The sequence below is a fragment of the Oncorhynchus mykiss genome, chromosome 9 (assembly GCF_057628025.1).
Source record: "Oncorhynchus mykiss isolate SJ-2025 chromosome 9, ASM5762802v1, whole genome shotgun sequence".
NCBI lineage: Eukaryota > Metazoa > Chordata > Actinopteri > Salmoniformes > Salmonidae > Oncorhynchus > Oncorhynchus mykiss.
The window spans coordinates 64,887,130-64,903,950 of record NC_143030.1 but is presented as its reverse complement, the minus strand read 5'-3'; the positions used below and the strand labels follow the sequence as shown (position 1 = coordinate 64,903,950).

The 16,821-nt window shown below is 43.1% G+C and overlaps 1 protein-coding gene across 1 annotated transcript; it reads left to right on the top strand.

The window, feature by feature from the left end:
• Positions 1-4,242: 4,242 nt before the first annotated feature.
• LOC110532548 (putative nuclear hormone receptor HR38) lies at positions 4,243-15,467 on the top strand. Its single transcript, XM_021616536.3, has 7 exons — positions 4,243-4,364; positions 6,077-6,867; positions 7,484-7,613; positions 7,726-7,889; positions 9,489-9,691; positions 9,940-10,118; positions 10,402-15,467. The coding sequence occupies exons 2-7, from the start codon at positions 6,079-6,081 to the stop codon at positions 10,656-10,658; spliced, it is 1,722 nt and encodes a 573-aa protein (XP_021472211.2). The 5' UTR covers positions 4,243-4,364; positions 6,077-6,078; the 3' UTR covers positions 10,659-15,467.
• The last annotated feature ends 1,354 nt before the right edge of the window (positions 15,468-16,821 follow it).

Here is a 16,821-nt window from a genome sequence, read left to right as displayed (position 1 = left end):
TGGAGGCAAATTACGGTAGAGAAATGAATATTCAATTCCCTGTCAACGGCTCTGGTGGACATTCCTGCAGTCAGCATACCAATTGCACACTCCCTCAAAACTTGATACATCTGTGGCATTGTGTTGTGTGACAAAACTTCACATTTTAGAGTGGCCTTTTATTTCCCCCCAGCACAAGGTGCACCTGTGTAATGATCATGCTGTTTAATCAGCTTCTTGATTCGCCACACCTGTCAGGTGGATGTATTATCTTGGCAAAGGAGAAATGCTCACTGAGGGATGTAAACAAATTTGTGAACAACATTTGAGAACAATAAGCATTTTGTGCGTATGGAACATTTCTGGGATATTTTCTTTCAGCTCATGAAACATAGGACCAACACTTTGCATGTTGCATTTATATTTTTGTTCAGTATTTGTTCAGAAATGTTTTTCATTTGAAAGTAGAATCTGATAAGGACAGTGGTGACTTAAGCCTCCTGGAGGACTGCAGGAGCTCTAGAAAGCACTCTTAACAGCTCATGTGTCCCAATATGAAAAGTGGTCAGATTTATTCATGTCATGTGAATAACAACTTTAAGTAAGTATTTCTGTACCTGTTCCTGAATGTGATCTTTGCTGTGTTCATATTAATTTAACTGATGCCACGAGACCATTGAAATGAGCAAGGTTATACATAGGTCTACATTAAAGAAGCAAGATCCCATTTCATTCTATCAGTCAGCACTTTTGATGGTGAGGTGACATACAGTACTTATGGTCAAATACCACAAATTGGGCCAGAGGGCTTTTATCCAGCACAGCATCGATATGCTTCTGTCTCCTCCCAAGATGAATTAGTTACGTCCATAAGAGGGATGTACTCAGATGGTTTATGATGATGATGATGATGACTGCTGTACTTTCCATGGTGGCTCTGACACTGAGCCAAACACATGCACGCGCGCACACACATCATGCAAGCACACACACACACACACACACACACACACACACACACACACACACACACACACACACACACACACACACACACACACGACAATGACAATGACAATAAACAACTCAAACACACTCAGAAATCTATACCCCCATAATAACGTAAATCAAGTGGAATAATTGAAATGATGATTATAAACCACATGTAGATGGCCGTGGCTGTATTAAAAGTTACTGATGTGCTGAAAAAACAGCTAACTCTGCAGAGACAAACAGCTGCTCAGCACTAATAAATCCCTCACAGAGTAACAGGTGATGGTCGGATGGAGCTTCTGCCCCATGTGATATGTGTGTGTGTGTGTGTGTGTGTGTGTGTGTGTGTGTGTGTGTGTGTGTGTGTGTGTGTGTGTATGTGTGTGTGTATGCGTATGCGTGTGTATGCGTGTGTGTGCTTGCATGATGTGTGTGCGTGTGCAACAAGCTTGTGTGTTTGATTCTATTTAGTTCCTAGAGTAAACACTAAATGTTTACTCTAGGAACCACTAACACACACATACAAACAGATTGCACCGTGATAAGTAAATTGGCCTATTATGCAAAATTGTGTTTTGCAACGGAGTTACACAATTTTGCATGATAGACCAATTTACTTACCACGGTGCAATCTGTTTGTATGTGTGTGTTAGTGGTTCCTAGCGTAAACATTTAGTGTTTACTCTAGGAACTAAATAGAAGCAAACAGAATGAAACGGAGAGGGACCTACCTGAATTTGTCTAATAGAAAAATATTTTCCATTTGGAGTGAACAGTTTTCGTTGCAAAATGTTTTGCAAGAGACCAAGCATTTTGCAACGAAGTCCGACTAATTAATACACCCAGAAAGTCATTTGACAAGGAGGCACTTCTCATGCCTCGACCCTCCCAGATCCAAGTTAATAACACAAAAAGAGTGATTCCATGGATGTCGCCATATACCAAGTATAGCCTACGTCACTGGAGATACTACCCCCGTCTTTTTTCTCTCTCTTGGCACATTAAATTAGAATAAAGCCTGGTGCTTTCATCACATGCAGGAAGCAAAGGTCTCCTCAATGGGACTGAGCCTGGCTTCCTTCAGAGGGCAATGACCTTGAAATTCAGACAGGAATAGGTCACATGGGTCAGGGTTTTAGGTAGCCCACCTGCTACCCAATACCATTGCGTAAGTTGCCATTGGTTATCTGAACGTTTATTACATAATTAGGCTTGTCAGTCTTTAAACAATGAAGCTGCAATTTGCCGACTTGGCTAGACACCAGGTCTTCGGCTCGTCAGGCTACATGTGTGCCGTTTTGCTGGCTTAATGCCAATTGGAGTAAGCAACTCGTAGACCTGTGTGTGTGTGTCCCACTTCCTTAATTTCACTCAGCTCATTTACTGATGAATAGTTTTGAGTACTCCAGTGGGGTCATAGAGTTAAGGAAGCTATTCACAGGCAACAAACACAACATGTGCAGGCTGCAGGCAAGCAGCTCAACTGTACAAACTACAGGTGTGGAAAGGAGATAATAACATCCTGCCTGGCTTGTGTGATTTGAGACAGTCACTGAGACTACAGTATGTCTGAGGCTAGGCCCCTGACTGACACTGTCCAGAACATCTGCTGCATGGGGGTACACAGTGCTGCTGTGTAATGGACGTTCAACATGAAGCTTTGAGGAGCTTCACTAATACAAGTTTTAGCTAATCCTCTTCAACTGTATCTCCTGCACATGTAGGCTACTTTGGTACATGTACAAAAGCTGAAGAACATATGCACCACCAGGTACTTTGTGCAGGTGCTGGAGTTGTAGGTGATATCATGGAAAACAGAAAGGAAAACACTGCACACTGCTGCTCATGCTCCCAGGTGATATTTATTTACAACAACATTTCGACCCTTAGGCCTTCATCAGGCATCCATGTCCCAGGTGGGGGTGGAAGGTCCTATATATAGGGGCAGTACACAGTGACATCACTTCCTGAAACAGGAGGTAAAAAAGTGAATAACATAGTTTCACAATATTAACATTCAATGTATCAAAATATATGATTATACACAGGGATTGTGATCAATATTTACAGTAATATACATACAATATTCAATTAGGATTTTTTTTAAAAACCACAATTTAGACATATTGAAACTTTAAAAACAGTTTCAAGTCAAACTCCTTAAGGCCAAGAGGAGTGTGTTGAGCCTGTGATTCCAGAAAGATTTCCTTTTGAAGAAGCTTCCTCTCAATGTCCTCACCCATGCGTGACATCTTGACCATTTATATTACAATGTATCTCAGAGAACTATTAGGACGTCCAGCTTGTACAACATGAGCAGCAACTGGATTTTTTTGTATCACCTGATCTGTGTCTTAAGGCTTCTATGGGTTTTCCTTATGTAAGACAGACCACAAGGACATTTCAACATGTAAATAACATTGGTGGACATGCAGGTAGTCAGGCCCTTGATGTTAAATCTTTGTCCTGTGTGGGGGAGGGTAAATTAGTTGCATTTGTACGTAAAGATGCATTGAGCACGTTGGCCACATTTGTAATTACCCTCCGGAACCTTGTCCAAAAAGGTTTCCCTTTTCTCTGGTGGGTAATCAGATTTAACCACAATATCTCTCACGTTTGGGGGTCTTTTAAAAAACACATATTGGAGATATAAAAAAAATATTTATAAAAAAAACTTTTGTACATTTAGTACAACATAATTTACCTTTATCAGCATGCTATGTCCAAAAATATAGTCACTATAGAAGCAAAAAGTGTCAAGGGAAAGGAAATACTGACATGACAAAAACATATAGGCCAATAATAAACACCCTGGTAAGCAGGTGTGATGAAGGCTATTTGTCATATCTAGCGTATTTGATTACAAAAAAAACACCACTTGGTAAAAAGTTCAACTTAATTTAAATTGGGAAAAAGTTATTTAGTGAGCGTTTTCAATGGAGAGAGCGTGTCAATTTATTATGCATGTGATATTTGGCCAATGAGCGACTGAAAGTTGTTTTGTGTCATCTAAAGTAGCCTGTTTTTCTCTGTGTTAAGTTATGTTTTTTATATATTTAACAAACTTCTGTCTCTCGATGTGTTTGTAGTAAGCTACTTCTGTTGATTTGTGGACGCATGCTTCAATGGAATCCCGCGAGTGCGTCACTTGCAAGGAACTCTGACTGACGCGAGCTGATTGGCTTCAGCCTGGAAAGATACCCGCCTCGGCGTTGCCTTGTACGGGAAATGGAACGGGGCGTCCCTCTGACGTAGTGGTACGATACAATTGATCGTATAAAAATGTGTTCCCCTCAACAACATTTGGACTGCAGAGCAAAAATAACTACTGGAGATGACGACCTACCGCTTGGAATACGGACATTGCATAAAATACTAGTGGGTTATAACAGGTAAGGAAGCGCTCAGTTTTCACTGTCAGTATCATATTACATTTACTAGAGGTCTAATCCCGAGGGATTTACAGGAGCAATTAGGTTTGAGTGCCTTGCTCAAGGGCACATGGACAGATGTTTAATCTAGCCAGTTTGGGGATTCGAACCAGTGCCCTTTCAGTTACTGACCCAATGCTCATAACCACTAGGCTACCTGCCACCCCTTATTATGGTGCATTCTGTAAATTAATGTAATTAATTAGAACCATATTATCCTAAAATGCATAAATCTAAAAGTCATACATGCAAAATACCTTAGAACTGGAGAGACATGCCATCTATAGGTGATTGGGAGGACAATTAAAAGTTACTGTATATTTAAATAGTGTATATTTGACAGTGAATTGCTGCATGAGATGTCAAAACAACAACAAATCATCATACTGTATGTGTATAGTTATTTAGTTATACGCATGCTACATGCAACTGTCAGCATGCAGTGGCTTACCTGTTGATACAGGTAGGAGGTACTACATGTGCTTCCACTTAGTTCCTCTGATGTGCATCTAGTGCATCACAATCTAATGCACTGCCAACTACACTATTTTTAAAGCAATGTACTAGTCAGACAGAAAAATACTAATGTGGCTACATGGAGAACGACTGAAAGCTGCAATATGTAACTTTTTGTGGACCTGACCAATTTCACATAAAATGTGTGTGTTATAGATCTGTCACTCTTCATTGAAAACAAGTCTAAGAAGCGGTAGATATGTTCTATGTGCGCTATTTCTATGCTTCCCATTAAGATTTGTTTTTGTGTCTTTTGGTTTTGTACACCAGCTTCAAACAGATGAAAATACAATATTTTTGGTTATGGAAAAGCTATTTGACAGCGGTTTAGATGGTACAATGATTATCTACACTATACTTGCTTGTTTTGTCACATAAACAAAAATTAAGCAAGCTATTAGAATTTTAGCAACCAGGAAATGGCAAAATTATTTCTGGATAGGGAGACTCTCAAAGATGCACTAACTTTAGTTGTGCTGACAGACATTCAAATCAGTCTTTTACCTTCAGTGGGGGATCTACACTCCTCTTCCTTCATGGCCTGAGTCCATACTCTGAAAGCCAACCCCCTCAGACATGTAGTTCGGTGTGTTTTTAAACTTCTAAGATTTCCAGGGTCATGTTCATTATGCTGATACTGTTGCAAAACGTTTCTGCAAATGGAACGAAATAGGGCGGGACCTACCTGTATTTGTCCAATAGAAACTTGTTTTAGTTGCAAAACGGAACGTTAATGATGGCTAAAGAGTACACCCATGGTAATGGGGATGTAGTTTGGGAAAACACTCAACTGAAACAAAGGCTTTCTACAAGAGAGACCGTTTTTTCAATCTACTGGCGGGGTCAGAAGGGTTAGCATTACCTACTACACGTTGGGAGGAAGGGCACAGTTATGAAAGTTGTGTGGCTTGTCCTGCAGGGGAGGGGGTATCTGGCACCTGAAGTAAATTCATTTCATGCCTTTAGATGAGACAGATTTGACAGTCCTCCATAACCCATGCAGGGATTGGCAACCCAGGGGTACAGGATGTCAACTACAAATTCATGACTGTAGATTCTAGAAGATTCTAGTATCTCTTACAGTCAGCTCACAAAGGCCCTCTGTAAAATTGCCTTTGTAAATGCTCTCAAGTTTTGTCTGCACCTTTACTCAACAGAAATGGCCTGCATTCACCCCCTGCATGGAGTTCATTCTTATGATAACAGCCTCTACAACTCAGAGTCTCTGAGCCTGGACCTTACCTGCAGGTTAGCCATGGACGTGAGTAGCCAGACGGACCAGCTCTCTGACGCCTCCCTGCCTAGCATCAACTCCCTGGTGGGCACATACACTAGCGAGTTTGATGCTTCCTCCTGTCAGATCGCCACAGCTCCTACAACCTCTAGCACAGACTCTGTCCATGAATCGCCCTTCAAGAAGGATGACTTCCAGATTTATGGCTGCTACCCTGGCAGCTTTGCCCTGAGCTACTTTGACGAAGCCCTGTCTTCTGGTGGCTCTGAATGTTTCGGCAGCCCGGCGTCAGCCCAGTCTCCCTGTACCCCAGGCTTCCAGCCCCAGCTTGCATCAGCTTGGGCCTCGGCCTCCGGCCCCTACTCTCCCAGCCTGGACTGCTGGGTGGCTGATAAGACTGCATTATTACAGACATCCTCTTTCTTCACCTATGGACCCGGCTCAGTAGAGGATCTGTCTCCTCTGGACCAACCCCAGCCCCAGCTGGCTGATCAAGGCCACTTCTGTCAGGAGCAGCACCCCTCCCTGCTTTCTTTCTCCCCTCTAACCCTGGAGCCAGGCACCCTAGATGACTCTGGCTTCATGGAAGGTAGCATGTCGCTGAAACCGAACAGCCCTACTGGAAATGAGGGTCGCTGTGCTGTCTGTGGGGACAACGCCTCCTGTCAGCACTATGGGGTTCGTACCTGTGAGGGCTGCAAAGGTTTTTTCAAGGTGAGCAGCTTTTTCCTCTTCTGTCAATTTATTTCATAAATTGGTGTATAATGCATTTTTCATGCAATGCAAACACAATTCATATATTCGCCAGCAGCATACCACCCTGCATACCACTGCTGGCTTGCTTCTGAAGCTAAGCAGGGTTGGTACTGGTCAGTTCCTGGATGGGAGACCAGATGCTGCTGGAAGTGGTGTTGGAGGGCCTCCAGTAGGAGGCACTCTTTCCTCTGATCTAAAAAAATAAATATCCCAATTCCCCAGGGCAGTGATTGGGGACACTGCCCTGTGTAGGTTGCTGTCTTTTGGATGGGACATTAAATGGGTGTCCTGACTCTCTGAGGTCATTAAAGATCACATGGCACTTATTGTAAGAGTAGGGGTTTTAACCCCGGTGTCCTGGCTAAATTCCCAATCTGGACCTCAAACCATCACGGTCACCTAATAATCCCCAGTTTACAATTGGCTCATTCCTCTCCCCTGTAACTATTCCCCAGGTTGTTGCTGCAAATGAGAATGTTTTCTCAGTCAATTTACCTGGTAAAATAAAAAAATATGCATCTCCATTGCTAGCCTGAACTTAATAGCTAAGGTTTTTTTTCTGTGTTCTTTGCAGCGTACTGTACAGAAAAAAGCCAAATACGTGTGTCTTGCCAACAAGGACTGTCCGGTGGACAAGAGGCGACGGAATCGCTGTCAATTCTGTCGTTTTCAGAAGTGCCTGGCAGAAGGCATGATGAAAGAAGGTGAGCCCAGCACTTCAAATGCATTTTACTACCACATCTTTCACAATAACTACTGTTTCTCTCTCAGTTGCTAAGACATTATTGACCTTGTATCTCTCTCGCTCTCTCCAAGTTGTGAGAACAGATAGCTTAAAAGGTCGAAGAGGTCGTCTGCCCTCCAAGCCAAAAACAGCCCAGGACCTATCTTCTGCTGAGTCTCCAGTTAATATCATTGCCTCTCTTGTGAGGGCACACATTGACTCAAACCCTAGTGTTGGGAAACTGGACTACTCTAAGGTAAGGACTACTGCAAATTCTCCATTGTGGTCTGTCTATTATGACTTATTGTTTTTTGGCGTTTAAGGTCGCTGTTGGTACTCTAAGGATGGAGCATCAAATCAAATCTTATTTGTCACATACACATGGTTAGCAGATGTTAATGCGAGTGTAGCGAAATGCTTGTGCTTCTAGTTCCGACAATGCAGTAATAACCAACAAGTAATCTAGCTAACAATTCCAAAACTACTACCTTATAGACAGACACAAGTGTAAGGGGATAAAGAATATGTACATAAAGATATATGAATGAGTGATGGTACAGAGCGGCATAGGCAAGATACAGTAGATGGTATTGAGTGCAGTATATACATATAAGATGAGTATGTAAACAAAGTGGCATAGTTAAAGTGGCTAGTGATACATGTATTACATAAAGATGCAGTAGACGATATAGAGTACAGTATATACATATACATATGAGATGAATAATGTAGGGTATGTAAACATTATATTAGGTAGCATTGTTTAAAGTGGCTAGTGATATATTTTACATTTCCCATCAATTCCCATTATTAAAGTGGCTGGAGTTGAGCCAGTGTGTTGGCAGCAGCCACTCAATGTTAGTGGTGGCTGTTTAACAGTCTCATGACCTTGAGATAGAAGCTGTTTTTCAGTCTCTCGGTCCCAGCTTTGATGCACCTGTACTGACCTCGCCTTCTGGATGATAGCGGGGTGAACAGGCAGTGGCTCGGGTGGTTGTTGTCCTTGATGATCTTTATGGCCTTCCTGTGACATCGGATGGTGTAGGTATCCTGGAGGGCAGGTAGTTTGCCCCCGGTGATGCGTTGTGCAGACCTCACTACCCTCTGGAGAGCCTTACGGTTGTGGGCGGAGCAGTTGCCGTACCAGGCGGTGATACAGCCCGACAGGATGCTCTCGATTGTGCATCTGTAGAAGTTTGTGAGTGCTTTTGGTGACAAGCCGAATTTCTTCAGCCTCCTGAGGTTGAAGAGGCGCTGCTGCACCTTCTTCACGATGCTGTCTGTGTGGGTGGACCAATTCAGTTTGTCTGTGATGTGTACGCCGAGGAACTTAAAACTTACTACCCTCTCCACTACTGTTCCATCGATGTGGATAGGGGGGTGTTCCCTCTGCTGTTTCCTGAAGTCCACAATCATCTCCTTAGTTTTGTTGACGTTGAGTGTGAGGTTATTTTCCTGACACCACACTCCGAGGGCCCTCACCTCCTCCCTGTAGGCCGTCTAGTCGTTGTTGGTAATCAAGCCTACCACTGTTGTGTCGTCCGCAAACTTGATGATTGAGTTGGAGGCGTGCGTAGCCACGCAGTCGTGGGTGAACAGGGAGTACAGGAGAGGGCTCAGAACGCACCCTTGTGGGGCCCCAGTGTTGACGATCAGCGGGGTGGAAATGTTGTTGCCTACCCTCACCACCTGGGGGCGGCCCGTCAGGAAGTCCAGTACCCAGTTGCACAGGGCGGGGTCGAGACCCAGGGCTTGATGACGAGCTTGGAGGGCACTATGGTGTTATAAATTGAACCAAAAGAATGCAGGGAATTCCCCTAATGGAACTAACCCTTCTCCCTCGTTTCTAATTCAGTACCAGGAGACTGTGACCAGTCTGTCAGAGAAAGTGGGCGTTGGTGACGTCAAACAGTTCTACAACCTCCTCACGGCATCCATGGACGTGATTAGCAAGTGGGCTGAGAGCATCCCTGGGTTCACTGCCTTCTGCTCTGAGGACCAGGAGCTGCTACTGGAGTCCGCCTTCATGGAACTGTTCATCTTGCGACTAGCATACAGGTAAGAAGAACCAAATTATGTCATTGTAAAAATAAAAAAAAATGGTCCAGAAGACCACCTTGCATATACAGAGCTATAACTGTGTTGTATTGATATTGGTCACTGTATTGCTAGGATTCTAAAGTACATAAAATATGAATGACAGGATTGATTGCACCCACAACTCACATTGTGCAGATATTTTAGAAGCAACAATCATGGGTATCAAAGACATTGTTAATCCATCCTATTTATATTCTCTTTCCAAGGATCAACCCTGAGACACACAAGCTGATATTCTGCAATGGAGTGGTGCTTCACCGGATGCAGTGTGTACGGGGCTTCGGTGACTGGATAGACTCCATCATGGACTTCTCCCAGAGCCTCCACCGCATGAACCTGGACATGTCGTCCTTCTCCTGCCTCACAACCCTGGTCATAATCACTGGTGAGAGCTCAACCCACCTACGCATACGCGCCAGCCTGTCAGGCTCTGTTAACAGAGACATCACACCATAATCCAGTACGGTATGACTGCAGGCGCCATGTTGCAATGTCAATCTTTATGTTCACCCTGACCTGAGTTGCCTGAACAAGCTGGATCTACATCTATCTTGATTCACAGGCTTACATCATGTTATTGTGTTACAGAATAATGATAAATGTAAAAAACGATACTCTCCACACTTTCTGGTCACACGCGAAGCCTTTTCTGTCTCCTGATTCTCCAGACCGCCACGGCCTGAAGGAGCCCAAGCGGGTGGAGGAGTTCCAGAACCAGCTCATCACCTGTCTCAGAGATCATGTCTCGAGCTGCGCCTCGGACTCCACTCGGCCCAACTACCTGTCCCGCCTCCTGGGAAAACTGCCCGAGCTACGGACTCTCTGCACCCAGGGCCTGCAGCGCATCTTCTATCTTAAGCTTGAGGACTTGGTCATACCACCCCCCATAGTGGACAAAATTTTCATGGAAACTCTGCCTTTCTGAGAGTGAGAAAAGACAATACAGAGTGTGCTAGAGACGATAAATGATGAAGTGATCTCCCTGTTGGATTAGGGACAAACAAATGAAACTCTTAAAGACTGACATAAAAGTGCTGAATAATACTATCTTAAAAGCTCTGAAGCTATATCGCACTTGAGGAAAAGAGGACCTCTTGTACATTAGCAATGGCCATAGTATGGTGCTAAAAGGATAATTAACTTCTTTATAATTTCAGTAATAGTTTTAATGCAGTATTTCAGATATATGGCTTTGAGTGTGCACTAATTACTTATACTGGAGTGAAAAACAGACAGGCCATGGACCAAAAGCAGACTGCCATAAATTAAGTAAACAAAGTTAGATTTTGATGAACATGCGTTAGTGCACTTTAAAAATAGGCCTGTGAAATGTAATGACTGATACTAAGGACTATGCAGTCTTGCTTCGTATGTACGTTATGCCTTAGCTAGATGGTGTTTTTGAGATTCAGGTTCAAGATTTTACTACTATCATGGTGTTACAGCATAGCCACAATGACTCCACTGCAGCATTGTGACTGAAACATGTTACAATCATAAGGTTAAATAAAGTTGAAATAAATAAATAAAATAAGGACATTTTGAGAAGGATACCTGATCTTGTTGAGAACTACCAGTTGCAGATAGTGATGATTATGCTTTCAGTGATGTTGGATAAATATCAGAACACCAGTCCCTCCTGCAGCAAAGCGCCCCCACAACATGATGCTGCCACCCCCGTGATTCACGTTTGGGATAGTGTTCTTCGGTTTGCAAGCCTCCTCCTTTTTCCTCCAAACATCAAGATGGTCATTATGGCCAAACAGTTCTATTTTTGCTTCATCAGACCAGAGGACATTTCTCCAAAAAGTATGATCTTTGTCCCCACGTGCAGTTGCAAACCGTAGTCTGGCTTTTTATGGCGGTTTTGGAGAAGTGGCTTCATCCTTGCTGAGAGGCCTTTCAGGTTATGTCGATATAGGACTCATTTTACTGTGGATATAGATACTTTTGTACCTGTTTCTTCCAGCATTTTCACAAGGTCCTTTGCTGTTGTTCTGGGATTGATTTGCACTTTTCGCACCAAAGTACGTTCTTCTCTAGGAGACAGAACGCGTCTCATTCCAGAGTGGTATAGACAACTACGTCCCATGGTGTTTATACTTGCGTACTATTGTTTGTACAGATTTACGTGGTACCTTCAGGTGTTTGGAAATTGCTCCCAAGGATGAACGAGACTTGTGGAGGTCTACAATTTTTTTTTCTTTTTGAGGTCTTGGCTGATTTATTTTGATTTTCCCATGATGTAAAGCAAAGAGGCACTGAGTTTGAAGGTAGGCCTTGAAATACATCCACAGGTACACCTCCAATTGACTCAAAATATGTTAATTAGCCTATCAGAAGCATCTAAAGCCATGACATAATTTTCTGGAATTTTCCAAGCTGTTTAAAGGCACAGTCAACTTAGTGTATGTTAACTTCTGACACACTGGAATTGTGATAGTGAAATAATCTGTCTGTAAAAAATTGTTGGAAAAATTACTTGTCATGCACAAAGTAGATCTCCTAACCGACTTGCAAAAACTATAGTTTGTTAACAAGAAATTTGTGGAGAGGTTGAAAAACGAGTTGTAATGACTCCAACCTAAGTGTATGTAAACCTCCGACTTCAACTGTATAAGTCTCCAACTTCAGTGATTTTTGCAATTCGTTCCAGTCATTGGCAGCAGACAACTGGAAGGAAAGGTGGCCAAAGGTGCCGCTTTGGGGATGACCAGTGAAATATACCTGCTGGAGCGCGTGCTACCGGTGGGTGTTGCTATGGTGACCAGTGAGCTGAGATAAGGCAGAGCTTTACCTAGCAAAGACTTATAGATGACCTATCGGCAAGTAGGTTTTGGCGACGAATATGGAGCGAGGACCAGCCAACAGGACGCAGTGATGGGTAGTATATGAGGCTTTGGTGACAAAACGGATGGCACTGTCAGATCGCATCCAGTTTGCTGAGTAGAGTGTTGGAGGCTAAATGACATCGTTGAAGTCAAGGATCGGTAGGATGGTCAGTTTTACCTGGGTATGTTTGGCAGCATGAGTGAAGGAGGCTTTGTTGCGAAATAGGAAGCCAACTCTACATTTAACTTTGGATTGGCGATGCTTAATGTGAGTCTGGAAGGACAGTTTACAGTCTAGCCAGACACCTAGGTATTTGTAGTTGTCCACATATTCTAAGTCAGAGTAGTGATGCTAGTCGGGCAGGAGGGTGCGGGCAGCAATCGGTTGAAGAGTATGCATTTAGTTTTACTTGCATTTTAGAGCAGTTGGAGGCCACGGAAGGAGTGTTGTATGACGTTGAAGCTCATCTGGAGGTTTGTTAACACAGTGTCCAAAGAAGGGCCAGATGTATACAGAATGGTGTCGTCTGAGTAGAGGTGGATCAAAGAATCACCCGCAGCAAGAGTGACATCATTGATATATACATAGAAAAGAGTCGGCCTAAGAATTCAACCCTGTGGCACCCCCATAGAGACTGCCAGAGACAACAGGCCCTCCGATTTGACACACTGAACTCTGAGAGGTAGTTGGTGATCCATCATTTGAGAAACCAAGGCTGTTGAGTATGCCTATTAAGAATATGGTTATTGACAGAATTTTAAAACCTTGGCCAGGTCGATGAAGACGGCTGCACAGTACTGTCTTTTATCGATGGCAGTTATGATATCGTTTAGGACCTTGAGCGTGGCTGAGGTGCACCCGTGACCCGCTGGGAAACCAGATTGCATAGCGGAGAAGGTACAGTGGAATTCGAATTGGTCGGTGATCTGGTTGTTCACTTGGCTTTCGAAGACTTTAGAAAGTAAGGGCAGGATGGATATAGGTCTGTAACAGTTTGCGTCAAGGGTGTCTCCCCCTTTGAAGAGAGGGATGACCGAGGCCGCTTTCCAATCTTTAGGAATCTCAGACGATACGAAAGAGAGGTTGAACAGACTAGTAATAGGGGTTGCACAAAGGCGGCGGATAAGTTTAGAAAGAGAGGGTCCAGATTGTCTAGCCCAGCTGATTTGTAGGGATCCAGATTTTGCAGCTCTTTCAGAACATCAGCTGTCTGGATTTGGGTGAAGGAGAAGCAGGAAGGGGGGCTTGGGCCAGTTGCTGTGGGGAATGCAGAGCTGTTGGCCGGGGTTGGGGTAGCCAGGTGGAAAGAATGGCCAGCTATAGAGAAATGGTTATTGAAAGTCTCGATTATCATGGATTTATCAGTGGTGACAGTGTTTCCTAGTCTCAGTGCAGTGGGCAGCTGGGAGGAGGTACTCTTATTCTCCATGGACTTTACAGTCTCAAACTTTTTGGAATTAGTGCTGCAGGATGCAAATGTCTGCTTGAAAAAGCTAGCCTTTGCTATCCTAACTGACTGTGTGTATTGGTTCCTGACTTCCCTGAAAAGTTGCATATCGCGGGGACTGTTCGAAGCTAGTGTAGTACACCACAGGGTGATTTTGTGCTGGTCAAGGGCAGTAGTCTGGAGTGAACCAAGGGCTATATCTGTTCTTAGTTTTTTTTTTTTATTGAAAGGGGCATGCTTATTTAAGATGGTGAGGAAAGCACTTTTAAAAGAACAACCAGGCATCCTCTACTGACGGGTTGAGGTCAATATCCTTCCAGGATACCTGGGCCAGGTCGATTAGAAAGGCCTGCTCGCAGAAGTGTTTTAGGGAGCGCTTGACAGTGATGAGGGGTGGTCCGAGAATGATTTACATGGTTATCAAAACGCCACGCCAGGGTAAGCCTACACGAATCACAGCCCTTATTTTAAGTGTTTCTAAAATTAATGGTGGAAAAACAATTGGAACCATTTCCCTATTTGACTGGTAGGTTTTATGGGTATTATGACACCACTGTGGGGCTCTATAGTTTCTCTCACTTGTGATTGGTTACCTTTCATTTAACAAGGGATTGGCCATACATAAAACTGTATGATCCAATCATAAATTACAATTACTTCCCTTCCCCAGTCGCTCAAGTTACTTATTTCAACAATGAATAGTGAGACATTCTCACACTTTAAAATGTGTAGAGTATGCTTCAATTGCTGAGTGTAGACTACCACTTCTGGCGGGTTGCTACAAAGGCAATCCTATGAAGAGACCATTCATGAAGTACAGGTGCTCCTTACATAGGTCAACAGTAATGTTGAGAATCAGCTGGGTATTATTGATAAGTTATCAATTGCCCTAAATCAGGCAATAAGCATTGTGAGGGGTGCAACTGCTAATATGGAAGAAGTTGGTAACCCAGTGATGCTAGACTGAAGACAGACAACTCCATGGGGAATGACTTGGGTTTCACATTGCCTTGTGGGAACACAAACTGCCATTGCCTAATTTTGTCACCATGATCTGCGTCAACAATAGTGCACAGAAATGTGTGTGCAAAACAGAGACATGGGCTGCAGTCAGACTCAGAGCATGTAGCAAATGCAATCTGTGAGGAAACTTAACACATGTTGCATCCTAGGGGAGTTGATAAAAAGTAAATCCCTTTAAAAAGTTTGATACAGATCTTACTCAATGCTCCATTGGCTTGTTTACCTGCCAGTCACGTCGGTAGTTTCTTTCAATCCAATAGCTATTCTTATTATTATGAAGTGATGGTTTACATATTAGCTGGGAGCTGTTACAAATCTGTATGCTATATTCAAACAAAATGTGATTAAAGCTGCACTAGTCATGTACAAAACAATGTATACGGTGTCTGTCTGTGTGACTACTGCTCAGTTCAATAAACTATAAAGATATAAGGGTCAAGTTCTTTCACTTTGTCCCATTTAGCTATTCCTACTGCATGAATATGTCCCATCTGTATTCCTTAACATGGGTCTTAAATTAAGAGACAGGTGGTTGTGAAACTGTATATGTTCAGGTATTTTAGTCTCCAATTGTCTGATATTGAAAAACTCCTAATCCTGACCAGATTCTGGTCCAATATATATTTTATACCCCAAGGACAGTGTTGGAAAGGGGTGCGTGCTGAGCAGGGAGGCAATGTTTTTCGCTTGATGTGCAGATTAGGAAACTCCCCGCCCCCCCCCCCCCCACGAATAATCATTCAGCAAGTGTAACTAAATAAAGTCACCATCACTCACTCCGATTACAGCAGTTGTGGGCGATGGCATGCCGTTGTGTGAATGAGTCTCCCCTTAGTATCCTAACCCTTTGAGAAAGAAGAAAAACGTGAATGATAAAACACGTGATCAAAAAAATCCCAAGGAGCACGTGGAGAAAACCATGATTTTTCAATTGTCTTCAGAAAGATAAAATTACAAGGCCACTACAGACCAGACCCCGTGCCACCGACTGTCTACCAACCATGCACTGTTTTGGAAATGGGGCAGCTGTGAGAAGATGATAATGTTACGATTATAAAACAAGAGTGATAACGAGACTTGGGTTCCAATTGCAGGCGATAACTCTTAGTCGCGCACCTGAAACTTTTTTGCGTCAGGCACATCCTCCAGAGAGACAGCCAGCCCAGGAATGAGGTCAGGAGAAATCAAATCCCGGACACAAGCAGTCATGTGAAATGAAATAAATCCAGGGCCCGGAGCAGTCAGAGGATAATGTAAGAGTCTGAAGGAAGACTCACATTGTGAAATAAGCATAAGCATACTGGATTCTATTAAAATGTAAATGTTTCAAGTTAAACTGTAGTTTGTTTGTATCCTGTGTAGTGAATGATTACTGTGAGTATTAATGGAGTTTAGGCCATGAAACTGTGTGTATGCTAATTTAGAAACCATGACCTAATTAGAGAAGAGGAAATTGCCTAGGATCAGACAGCAGGGTGAGGCCCAGAACAGAAGATGGACGAGGTGGGATTCTGACATCTGGCTAAACAAAAAGAGGACAATGGGCATTCCACAGGGGAGCCAGAGGGAAAATCATTGGGGTCAAAAAATGTATAGCTGGGGAGATGACGCTTACAAGGGAAGAGTATAAAATGTGTTGTGAACTTTCTAAATGCATGCACTCAGCTGACTGTATCCTTGGTATTAAACACTTTACATTTCTGAGCTTTGTCTTAATTCATTATTGCAATAGTATTTCTCTTCTTTTAACAATACCTACAGTCAAGAGTGATTCATGTTAGCTACA

Excerpts from the sequence above, each read along its gene's own strand:
- LOC110532548 (XM_021616536.3), top strand. The coding sequence starts at position 6,079 with ATGGCCTGCATTCACCCCCTGCATGGAGTTCATTCTTATGATAACAGC. Across the intron at positions 7,890-9,488 it reads GGAAACTGGACTACTCTAAG|TACCAGGAGACTGTGACCAG; the intron begins GTAAGGACTACT and ends TTTCTAATTCAG. Across the intron at positions 10,119-10,401 it reads AACCCTGGTCATAATCACTG|ACCGCCACGGCCTGAAGGAG; the intron begins GTGAGAGCTCAA and ends CTGATTCTCCAG.